This window comes from Lynx canadensis, chromosome E2, assembly GCF_007474595.2.
Source record: "Lynx canadensis isolate LIC74 chromosome E2, mLynCan4.pri.v2, whole genome shotgun sequence".
NCBI lineage: Eukaryota > Metazoa > Chordata > Mammalia > Carnivora > Felidae > Lynx > Lynx canadensis.
In genome coordinates this window covers 38,889,822-38,901,859 of record NC_044317.1, presented here as the reverse complement: position 1 = coordinate 38,901,859, position 12,038 = coordinate 38,889,822, and the positions used below count along the sequence as shown (strand labels likewise).

The 12,038-nt window shown below is 50.5% G+C and overlaps 1 protein-coding gene across 1 annotated transcript; it reads right to left on the bottom strand.

The window, feature by feature from the left end:
- Positions 1-2,127: 2,127 nt before the first annotated feature.
- Positions 2,128-11,793, bottom strand: POP4 (POP4 homolog, ribonuclease P/MRP subunit). Its single transcript, XM_030298729.1, has 7 exons — positions 11,564-11,793; positions 9,554-9,606; positions 7,489-7,712; positions 5,990-6,067; positions 5,762-5,823; positions 4,054-4,155; positions 2,128-2,656 (listed from the first exon to the last, which is right to left on the bottom strand). The coding sequence occupies exons 1-7, from the start codon at positions 11,568-11,570 to the stop codon at positions 2,520-2,522; spliced, it is 663 nt and encodes a 220-aa protein (XP_030154589.1). The 5' UTR covers positions 11,571-11,793; the 3' UTR covers positions 2,128-2,519.
- Between the last annotated feature and the right edge of the window lie 245 nt (positions 11,794-12,038).

Sequence of the window (12,038 nt, the reverse complement as noted above, 5' to 3'; positions counted from 1 at the left end):
TTGGCCTGTCCTCTGTAGGCCTGTGCTATGGCCCCGTCCTCCACAGAGTCGGCCCTGGGGAATGTAAAGGGTCCTAGGCTCTGCTCACTTTTTGGAGAATAGTGGGTCCCTGGGCTGATGTCTCCTGGCCCTGCAGCTCCCTGAGACCCAGGGAAGCACAAGTCTCTCCAGCACATGAAGGTTTATGCGTGAGGCGGGTTTAGCTGTGTCTCACACTGGCCTACACATTCAAGGCCTCAGCTCCACCAGGATCCTGCTCCCCGCACAGGGGAGATGGGAGGCCTGACCGCAAAGTACCACACTGGCCTCCATGACAAACCTTGTGCCACGGCTGTGGGAGCATGGCCAGCCCTGGTCCACTTCCCTGAGCTTCAGGCCTTGTTCTGGGGAGCAGTTAGTGCAGCCTCATCAGGATGCTCACTTAGAGCCAGTGTCCTGCCGGGCCTGGGCCCTTCTCTGCCTAGGAGGATGTAATGGGCCTTAGGGCACAGGACCCAACGGCCCCCAGGTGGGCTGTGGGGACCACAGGGCATCCTAGAAACAGGCATGCACAGCAGCGGCTTCCTGGCAGGTGAGTGTTCTTGTCAAGTGTCCTTGGGGAGAGGGGGAGAGAAGTCTACCAATTACACAGCCACTCACATGAGAACTTGAGTCTGCGCCAAATGAAAAAGATTTCATGTGGCAAGCGGCACCAACAACTTTTCTGGAAAGCAACTGTGTATTTACACATTGGCCACCTTTTACGTTACAGAGGGGAAGGCAAGAGCAATGTGCTTTAGGGGGTTATAGCACCTATGCTGTGACCAGAGTGGCACTTTCAGATGGTCAGAAGGATGAGCCACTTCATATGGGAAGCAGCCATTCCCTCAGTGGAAGCCCGGGCAATAAAGGGACCACGTACACGCTCAGAGCAGCGTCTTTTCGTCCCTGTGGTCAAAAGCATGGCTGTGCAGCCAGACCACGGGGTTCACACCAGCTCTGCTCTCTCAGGTGGTAAGGCCCTGGGCAGGCGAGCACGGAGTCTGAGCCTTTTGTGGCAAAACAAGGCTGTTAGCGCACAGGGCTCAGTCGCCGGGCCAGGCCGCCCGTCGGAAGTGGTGCCGGGGCCTGAAACCTGCCCCACAGGCAGCGATGGCCGCAAGGGGAGAGCATCCACACCACCTCAGGGCCATCCTGACGAGCAAGGACACCATACAGACGGAAGCAGGCACCCTCTGAGCCTTTGGGGGGGGGGGGGGGGGGTGTAGTGGCACCGAGCAAGGTCTTCCTGCTCTCCTGTCATAAAGTCGGTGTTTACCTCTCCCTGGGGTGTCTCTCCTCCAGTGTGGAGGCCAAGTGGGACATATGACAAAGCTGCTTCTCCTGGAGTAAAGGAAGAGAAAGCTCATGGATTTGCTGCCAGTTTGTCACTAGGCATGTTTCTGGTTGGTCGGCAAAAGCCCACTTCTCAAAAGGAAAGGGGCCGTGGGTCCTTCTGAGCTCTGTGACGTTCCTAATACCGAACACTGGACGCTGGTACACACCCTGTCCTTGCTCATGCCTGCCTAGAAGGACGTCAGCTAGCGGCCTAGAGGCACACCGCCACACAGGGCTGGTCAGACAGAACAGCCAAGGCTTCAGGTAGCAGAATGGAACCAGGGGCTCAGCTGAGGTGGCACAGCTGGGGACTCAGGCTTGCCTGGTAGATCAGAGCTGCAGTCTTATTTTTCCCCTCAGCCTACCTTCCCTGGAGCCTAAGAGCCACAGGAATACAATGTTCTGTATACAGGTCCGAGCTCCCAGTACTGAAGAGCCATTAAAGTACACCCTGATGCGGCATGCTGCCTCCGTGTCCCATCCCAGTTCTAATCCCTAGAGTGAAATGAGTCCAAAGCCCCTCTGCGACGTCACCCCTCACTCTTCTGCTTCCCTGGAAAAGCAAGGGGAACTCCAGTTAGGTCAAGGAGTTCGACAGTGGGTGTGATGTAAAACAACATGTCAGATACACCGACTGACCCTGGGAATCGGGTGCCTGATGGCAGCTGTCTATGGGGTGAAAGTGAAGCCGCCACCCAGGCACAGCCTCCGGCTCACTTCCCTTCCAAACCAGCTGCGTCGGAGGGACTGTTTCTTCCCAACAAGAGCCTATTAGTGCCGACTAATATTTTATTATTACATAAACAACGGATTCATCGCAGACCATTCAGGAAACACAGAAAAGTATGAAGAAGGAATAAAAATCTAATAATGCCACTAGTCAAGTCAACCCGTGGTAATCCTGGTGTTTTCTGCCAGTCTCTTCTCTCATGGGAGCAATACAAGTTCAAAATCACCTAGACATGGACATCCCTACATTCCCTGACTTCTTCGTTCATTGTGGTGTGTTTTTTCCCGGATGATGAATTGTTCTTAACTCCAGTGTTAATGGGGTAGAGGTGGTCTATAACTAGAACTGGCCTGGCCATCTTTTCACCGAAAGGCGGGCACTCAGGTGTTTCCAGTCCTTGGGGTCACAAACAATTGCCTCCATAGCAAAGAGCTCACAGGTCAAATGTTCCCTTTGCTTTGAATTTCTTTGCAGATCGCTCACTTGACCGAAGCTGGAATTTGCTTCCATAAATGTAGGAAATAAAGCCATCAATTTCCACTGTGAACACACAGTTTAGCTTGGGGATAACTGGAAAACAAAGGAGGAAAAAGGATGAGAAAAAAAAAAAAATCCTGACAGTAAGTTCACGTTTATGCAGAAACTATTCCTAAAATGTCTGTATTAGAAAGTAAGCTAAGGGGTGCCTGGGTGGCTTAGTCGGTTGAGGTCTGACTTCAGCTCAGGTCATGATCTCGCGGTCTGTGAGTTTGAGCCCCGCGTCAGGCTCTGTGCTGACAGTTCGGAGCCTGGAGCCTGCTTCGGATTCTGTGTCTCCCTCTCTCTCTGCTCCTCCCCTGATCGCGATCTGTCTCTCTCTCTCAAAGATAATGAATAAACATTAAAAAAATAAAAAAAAAAGTAAGCTAATAAGAAATGGGAAACCCACAAAGGTTAGCAGTACCAGGATCACAGGGCATTATTCGGTCATGTGGCCAGTTTACTCAGACTGTAGATATAACTCAACACCCAATTTTCAGGGTCAAAGGCTCAAGCCAAATTCCCAGAAAAAGTGCTACAAATAGGTCTTTCCCACATCACCTTAAGATGGACTCATGGGGGCGCCTGGGTGGCGCAGTCGGTTAAGCGTCCGACTTCAGCCAGGTCACGATCTCGCACTCCGTGAGTTCGAGCCCCGCGTCAGGCTCTGGGCTGATGGCTCGGAGCCTGTTTCTGATTCTGTGTCTCCCTCTCTCTCTGCCCCTCCCCCGTTCATGCTCTGTCTCTCTCTGTCCCAAAAATAAATAAACGTTGAAAAAAAAATTAAAAAAAAAAAAAAAAAGATGGACTCATGGCCTGTGCTCACTGGGGACACCTGTGCACCATTTTCTGAGGTTTAGAGTGAGAATACAAGGAAACGGAAGGCAGCAACAAGAAAAACCAAGCTCCAAAATTTAAGGAACCAAAACCTCCCACTGTGGTTCTGAAATCTCAGATTTTTGGGCAAGGAGTATGGAAATCTCGACAGACCAGTGGTGCACACCCATCTCTGCTACAACAGTGAGCTCTAGCACATCAAGTGGATGACCCAAAGGGTCACCAGAAAGGGAAAGATCTTGGAACACTCCAGGGACAGGCACCACCTTAGCTCCCCCCATTGTCTGCTTAGCCCCCTTCCTCTGAGAGGCAGCAGCCTTTGGGCAGGGTGGGGGGGTCTCCGTCACAGAAGTAGACTCAGGTGTCTGGAGGCAGACCCTACAGCCCTTCCTTCCATCGTATCAGGCCGAGGCTGCTGACTGGGTGCAGGGATGCCTCAGGGAGAGCCACGGGGGCAAGGATGCCCTCTGAAGGTGTGGACTGCATGGTCAGCAGGTATCTGTAATCTGTGCTGACGTGAGAGACCAAACTGACCCACTGAAGCCACTAGTAAAGGGCTGATGAAGCTGGGGAGGCCACAAACCACAACGCCCTGAGACACAGTTACGTACCTTTTAGGCGGTCTTCTTTGGTGATAATTTTGAAAACGTGCTTTGTTTCCTGTAGAAGGATTCCTGTAACACCCACGTAGGAGGGGCATTTGGATTTTGTGACTGCAAAAGAAAAGGGCATTTGAAGCCTTGGGCTCTGTGGTGCTGGGGGAGCCACAACCAGCTAGGCAGGGGGAAGTTCCTCAGCTCGACAGGGACCAAGCTGGATGAGAAGTCAAAGTCCCAATCCCTTGCCTGTGGCTTTGTAGCCTCTGGGTTGCTTTGCCAAGGTGTCCTTTGGAGGGCCTGCAGCCATGGGGGTCATGGGAAGGACTCTGGAGCCAAGAGGTCACGTGTATGTCCGGCACCACCAAGACCCACAGGCTGCTGGGAAGGGGCCAAGTGTCACTGATGGAATCTGAAGGGACACCTGTCCATCATGGTCTTCCCACGACCTCCCAAACTCTGGCCAGAATGGAATCTTGCTACTGGCCATCGAGCAACGAGTAGGGTGAACTGCCCCCACAGGGAGCCAGCCCCTCACCTCTCCTGACCCATGCCCCAGTGTAGCCAGCGGACTGAGCGCTTGCTATGTGCCTGGCACTGTTTGAGGTAGATGCTAGGCACAGCAGTGAATAAGACTGTCCTAGGTTCTGTTCTCAGGGAGCTGATGTTCCAATGGTAGGAGGGGAATGTGTACCAAACCACAAAACTGTGTTTTGACAGCGGTAATTGCTATGAACAAAAAAAGAACAAGGTAATGGGGAGGAGGGTTTTAGTGATGGTAGACCCTCGGGGGAAGTGACATCTGAGTAGGGGCCTGAATAATGAGAAGCAGTCAGTCTGTGAACACACAGAATTCTGGGCAGGGAGAAGGGACAAATGCAAAGGCCCTGAGGCATGGCCAAGCTTGGTGTGGGAGAAGCAGAAATCAGGCCACTGTGGTTAGACCTGGTGTTCAAGAAAGTCACAGGGGCCTTTCAGAACACAGTAAGGAAGTAGAAGAGAAACATGGTCTGATTTCTGGTATAAAACCTTCCCTCTGGCTGCCTGGTTGGGGGAGAAGTGTGTCAGCAGCTTCTACAGGAATCCAGGGGAGATGGTGGAGGCTTATATTTGGGGACTAGGACATGCTGATGGATGGAGGTGAGGGATTAAGAAAGAAGAAATGTGATCTTTCCCAGGCTTTTGGCCTGAACAGCCAGGGTAAACACTGGTACCATGAACAGAGATGGGGAACCCCAGGGAAAGGGCTGATTTATGGAGAGGCCTGGAGCTGTTTTGGATATGTGTAGCTTATGACACCCATGGACATGTGGGTGGCTACATCCAGTGGACAGGACAGCAGGATGAACAAAGATGTTCAGGGGAAGGTCTGCCTTGGAGAGGACAACCTGGGAGCTGTAAGTCCATAGCTGACATTTAAAACCATGGGGAAGTGGATGAAAGGGACTTTCTGTTCAAGGCTGTGGGCAAGTGCCAGCAGCTTCTGTGCCCTCTGGGATAGTAGGTGGGGTCCTTGGGTGGAAAGGTACACAAAGACCATTTAGAGTGTGTCCAAAAAGTGGCCATAACTAGCTTAGGTAGCTAGTTGTCTCCCACTCTCAGTGTTGGTGGTCTGGAAATATCCACATGGCAAGGAGTGTGTCTAACCCTGTAGCACAGAGTTATGGTGCCACTGAGTGATGCCTTGGGCATTCGGGTGACCATATGATCTTAGGTAAGTTACCTGAAACAAGAGCCCCATGAAGATCTGCCTTTAACAGCTTGGCCTGAATCATCTGTGGCTGCCTAGGAGGTAAACAGAAGCCCTTAACATACACCATGATCAAGAGTTCTGAAAGGATCAAACAGGTCTACAAACATCTGTGGCCAACTGGCTCCTAAGGTTGCATTTATAGTGATCATAAGACTTGGGTTTTGCCCCAAAGGGCAAGGCTTCAGAAATGCAACTCACGTGTCTGGCTTGAGACCACCGCACAGGTCCCGGATGTACTGTTTCCAGAGTTCATGTAGAGGGAGAAAAAGATTGTAACTGTGGAACCAAAGTCAGAAAGAAGTAAAAAGTTAGGTGACATGAGCTGGGCAATATAACATCGAGAGAACACAGAGCATGGCCTGATGCCAAGGATCCTGACCTGGGTCACTGGGGGCTGGGTGCAGATCCTAGTTCTACAGCAGATAACCTGACTAAAATCAAGTACCTTCACCTTTTGAACCTCAGTTTCCTCACTGCTAGAACCCTCTTGAGGCTAAGTGAGAAGAAGGTGTTGCCCTCCTTTGCCCCTCCACCCTTCTTGCTGGCTAGATACGGCCTTGACAGCTGGGGCTCAGACACCTTAGACCATGAGGCAACATCCACAGATGACAGAGCAGCCACGATGCACCCGGGGAGGCACTGCCTGGGTTTCTGCCACACCAGCCCAGGGTGGTGCTCACGCAGACTTCTTTTCATGAGAGAAACAAACTTTGATCTTGCTTAAGCCACTGCTACTTGAGGTCTTCTGTTACAAGAGCTGAACCCAGTAAGCCAGGAGTAAACAGGAGTTGCTGGCTGTCATGTACACCCCCATGGAAGGTAACAGGGGTCTGGAAGGTGACTGAGCAGGTGGTGGGACCAAAGGGAGGGAACAGGTAAGAGGACCTCAAAGGCTGTCCTCTGGGGTCATCAGTACTGGTCCTGTTACCTCATGGGGAGTCTGTTTACATGACACTATTGGTTAGAAAAGTGAGAACCTCAGGCTCACACTTGAAGTGGGCTCTATGGGTGCAGAAGCCAGCGAGGAAAACTGGGCAGGCAGCGGCCCCTTCCTCCACCCAAAGGCCAGCTCTTTTTGCAACAGGGGCCACGGACATAGTGAATGACTTTGTTTTGTGGGATGTGGGAGGCTATCTGGCTACCGGTCTTGGCGTGAGAGTCTAAAACCAGTCCTAAGACGCACATATGCAGAACTGTGGCCAAGGAGAGATGCAGTGTCGGCTGGAGGGAGGAACACATCCTCCCACGGAGTGATGCGTCCCTTTCAGAAACTTCTACATGTGGGCAGCACATTCTTTGGCAATAAAACCCCAGTGGATGATTCTGTCTAGTACTATTAAAAGCTATAAAGAGTATATATTAAGAAATATCAGTTCCTCTTTTTCTAGGAAAGCTGAAAGACAAACAGCCTGTTGCCATGGGTAACAGACTCACTTATGGCACGAGTCTCATTAGTTAAGGCTAGGACGGAAGCCAAACACTAAAACAGCAAGAGCCTCACCGCGTCTCACTTTAAAAGCCAAGCCCAAACACGGTCTGAATTGGTAAAGGAACGCTGCCCCCTTGTGGCAGAAGTGGGAGAAGCTCCTACAGCTTAAGAGGAAAGGGGCTGCCAACAGCGCTGGGCTTCCCAAGTCCAGCCGAGACAGGGAAGATTAAGCTGCCCTACGTAGAAAGGCAGGAAAGACTTGGCGTACCTCTGCTGCTCTGGCTTAATGTCAAAGAGCCTCAGCTCCCTCCTCTGCCTGGCAGAGAGGCCTTTGGATTTTTTTTTCTTCTCTTTTCGCTTCCGGCGAGCGGAGTACTCCAGAACGACAGCCTTGCGTTGCAGGTGGTCCTCGCGGGCTTGCTGGCTCATGTGGGGCAAGCTGCGCTTCAGGAAGGCCCTCACGAAGGCCTCGGCCTGCTGGGCTCCCGGAAGCTGCACAGGGACAAGGTGGCACGGTGCCCACTGCTCTGGTTGGGACAGCCCTGGAACCCACGCCCTCTTACACAGCACTGCAACCGCAGACGGGATGCCATCGCGGACCCATCTATCTGCCCACTGAGCCTCACACAGCCACTCATGTGCTGGATGTTAGCTCCCACAGCTGTTCAGATGCGAAAGTCACACTCAAATGCCAATTTGTGACTGCCACACAAAACAGCCACGTCAAAATTCGACTTCCTGCCCTACTTCTTAGAGGTTATTTTGAGGATAAGAAAAACCAAAACCCCTTTATATGTGGAAGAAAAGACTTCTCTGACCCTTGGCAGGGAGGAAAGCTTGGGAAACGTATGACAACACTTAATCAGTCATGACCAGGGGAAGGCGAGTTCAGAGAACCAAGCTATGGCCTCAAAGGAAGTGATCTGACGCTTGGGAAGCTGGCACCACCTGCTGCTCCAGGGTGGGCCATGCCTTGGGGGTAGGAATTTTGACACTGTACCCACGATGCAATCCTCTTTCCTTGGGTTTGGCCCCGTGGACACGTCATGGCTACTCACTAAGTCTGCTCCCGCACCACTTGGGGAAAGGAAGAGCCAATGCATCTCAGCCTCCTGTGCTCAACTTCTCCCACACAGAGCAGAACATCAATTCACTGTACTTAGCACAGGCTCTTAGGACCTCTGGGCAAAATAACTGTCATAACTACGCGTAATTCTTGAAGGAACTCCAAACACCTCTGCCTCTTAAGCTGGGAGCTCCACCAATCTACTCCTCATTCAGGTGCCTCTGTCCTAGGTCTGCCACAGCCCCAGCGAGCACTGTCTACTGAGGCCCTGCCTCTTCGCTGGGCCATCTCCTGAACCCTGTTGCACTAGCCGGGCTGCGAACACCCTGAAGCTCATGTGTCAATAAGAAGCTCTCTCTTATGGAGGAGAAGAGGGGGCAAGGGGGGGCATGAAGATGTGATTCACCTCGTCCTCAAGGTAGCTCACAGTAAAAATGGCAGTTGGCTTCAGCTTTGCACCTTTAGATACTAACTAAAGACTCATGATCATCATCATTATTACTGTGAGAGGACAATTATTTGCTTCTTTTAAATACCTAAGTAGTCCCTCTTCATGGAGAAGCCAGATAAAGGCATATCAATCTTTTAAAATCTTGGTTTCATGTTAACTCCCTCAAGAGGAGTCACCAGAGGAGCTTCTGCCAAACTGACAAAGCATGTGTGCAGCATCCAAATATAATCCATATATTCCACTTATGAAACGTGATTTGCCTGCCCTCTTCAAGAGTAAAGGGGGCACATCGGGGCGCCTGGGTGGCTCAGTCAGTTGGGCGGCCGACTTCGGCTCAGGTCATGATCTCACGGTCCATGGGTTCGAGCCCCGCGTCGGGCTCTGTGCTGACAGCTCAGAGCCTGGAGCCTGTTTCGGATTCTGTGTCTCCCTCTCTCTGACCCTCCCCTGTTCGTGCTCTGTCTCTCTCTGTCTCAAAAATAAATAAACGTTAAAAAAAAAAAAAGAGTAAAGGGGGCACAGTGACAAAGTCAAATGATAGTGCTCACTTCGCCAAGTTTCAGGTGGGCATAGTCCAGTGACCTCGGCACAGTGAAAGATGACACAAGATTAAGAAGTCTTCGTTTACCAAACAAGATAAGAAGAGGCGAGCATATGGAAACAGGCCATCAGAACAACAGATCTTGGCTGAGCCTAACACATCTACTAGAAAGACGAGGAGTAAGATGTGGGAAAGGACATCTAAAGCAAGACTGGAGTACTAAGCCATTCTGTCATCACCTCTGTTGTTCCCAGACTTCCTGCCATGCACAGTACCTGAACATCGAACTCTTTTGCCTCTTTCTGAGAAAAGGCGTGGTAGATCACACCTGGGGGATTAAAGCAAACAAACAAATAAGAAAATGATAATTCCTATTGGGTATGGCTATAAAGCAAAGACTTTTCTAATTATGAAAATAACTATGCTTACTTAGAGATAGAAGAAGATTGGGTGCTATAAAGAGCACAGCTTCAAAGCTTTCTTGGATGCCTCTTATTCCCCCCCACCTCCGACCACCCATCTGAGAAGTTCCGAAGGTGTGCTTTAGAACAGTGCTTCTCAACTGTTAATTTACATAAGCATCTCTAGGATCTCATTAAAATGTAGACACTTGGGCCCCAATCCCAGATTCTGCATTTGTAACAAGTTTCAGATGCTACTGCAGTTCAGCAGACCACACTAGGAGCTTGGTTAGGAGCTTGAACAGTTGCTCTAGAAGTCTAATGAAGCAACTCATTTAAAAGTTATATGATAGAGGGGTGTCTGTGTGGCTCACTGGTTAAGCATCTGACTCTTGGTCTTGGTTTCAGCTCAGCTCATGGCCTCATGGTTCTTGAATTTGAGCCCCACGTTGGGTTCTGTAATGGCAGCGCAGAGCTTGCTTGGGATTCTCTCTCTCTCTCCCTCTGCTCCTCCCCTGCTCTCTCTCTCAAAATAAATAAATAAACTTAAAAAAAAAAAGTTATACACTAGAGAGTCCCAGGATGCAGATGGTAGGAAATATTACACTTTGTTGACTGTAAGATGTTAAAAAAAATATTTTTCACATTTTAACATCTATGAAATTGGGATGTATCATACAATAGATGGTGTCCTAAACTGATAAAATACAGTAGGTCTTTATTCAAGCTCAAAATAGATATTGATCAATGTGGTTTTGACCTCTAAAAACTTCCACATTTCCTAATTTGCCTGAAGAATAAAAAGATGGCTGTAGGGACAGAGTACGGGTGTGAATGGAATAAGAATAAGACAAAGGCCTGGTTTAAGGGTCAAAAGACTAGAAAATATGGTTTACACAATGCTCTCTCAATCTCACTCCAGGTCCCTTATGCTTCCTTGAGTACATATGAAAAAGCAAACCAATGTGTTATATATTATATTATATTATATTATATTATATTATATTATATTATATTCAGAGTCTGGCTCTCCCTCAGATGGAAGAATGGGAGTAAAACTTATTTCTAAAGAGCACCCCAGGAACGACTTTGCTTCAACTGCCACAGTTGTTTAGACATGAAAGTCTTTTCTGAAGCAATATACATAACGACTATCCAGCATTCATTACTTGCCATGTACCTGGTTAAAAGTTACACATATTTTCCCAACAATCCTTTAAAGTGGTTATTATTCCTATTATGCACATGAGAAAATTGCAGCTCATATAAGCTGAGACACGTAACTTGGTAACAGAGGGAGTGGCACAGATCGAAATGAAAATACTGAGCCAAAGACCAGCTTTAACGGTGTCTACACTCCCCTGGGTGCTTGCTCCCCTCCTTGGCATTGCTATCCTTTGCTCAACTCCCCAGTCCTGGGTTAGCGGTACCATTCCCCAGCATGCTCCCAACGCTTTCCACCTGACAAGGGTCGTTCACAGAACATCAGGAAGGCTGGGCAGATACCACTACCAGTACCTTACAGAAGGGGAAACCAGGTCGTAAAGAGTATCAGGGCCTTAACCACCGTCACCAAGTGGGAGGCAGTGGACAGAGAGGCGGTGGCCCAGTCGGCGGTAAGGTCTTGGGCCCTCCTTTAACACCACACACCATTGAGCAGGCCCCTGTGGGGGACCTGCCGCCAGCTCTGACATCAATACCTGGCTCAGACACCGAGCCAGGCCAACCGGGACTCTGGGCCTCAGTTTCACTTATGTAAGGCAGGACAATTCCCACACCAGTTCCGTTTGGACTTCGCAGTGACCCTGTTCACCCACTAGCACCAACTCCCCGACCACTTACATCCCACCCCACCCCAGTTTCGAGGCCCTGCACCCCGCTTACTCTTCATCCTCGGGCCGCTTCCGGTGCGCTCTGATGACGTTTCCTGCGGGCGTCGCTCACTCTTCTTCACTTTCTTCAGCAGCCCTCGGCCATCAGAACTTCTCTCGCCAAAGTTTGTGGTGGAGAGACTTCTTGTGCCCAAGCTCGCAAGGCACGCTAAATCGCCAGACGGACACGCTCCAACTCTGCTGGGATCGCAGGCGCGCAGGGCTGCTGTCAGATGGCGCCGCCCGTGACGTCACGGACGCGCGTCGACCTAAGCTAGCGCATGCGCCTGGACGCGGGCCCCCGCTGCGGCGAGAGGTGCTGCTGGTCCTAAGGGTGTATCTCCTGTATGGAGGTTTTTCAGCTTGCGTATCCTATAGACGGAGGAAGGTCAGAAGCTGTGGGGTTGCGGTTAGGACTTGTGGACTGCTTGTGAAGAGCTGGAGTAGAGCGAGGCGAGCCAACTTGAAGAGGACCGCGGGGACGTTGG

Coding starts and splice junctions, on each gene's coding strand:
- POP4 (XM_030298729.1), bottom strand. Junction 7,713..9,553: donor CAAAAGAGTTCGATGTTCAG/GTACTGTGCATG, acceptor GTCCCTGTGCAG/CTTCCGGGAGCCCAGCAGGC. Junction 4,156..5,761: donor TCATGGGGCTCTTGTTTCAG/GTAACTTACCTA, acceptor TTTCTTTTGCAG/TCACAAAATCCAAATGCCCC.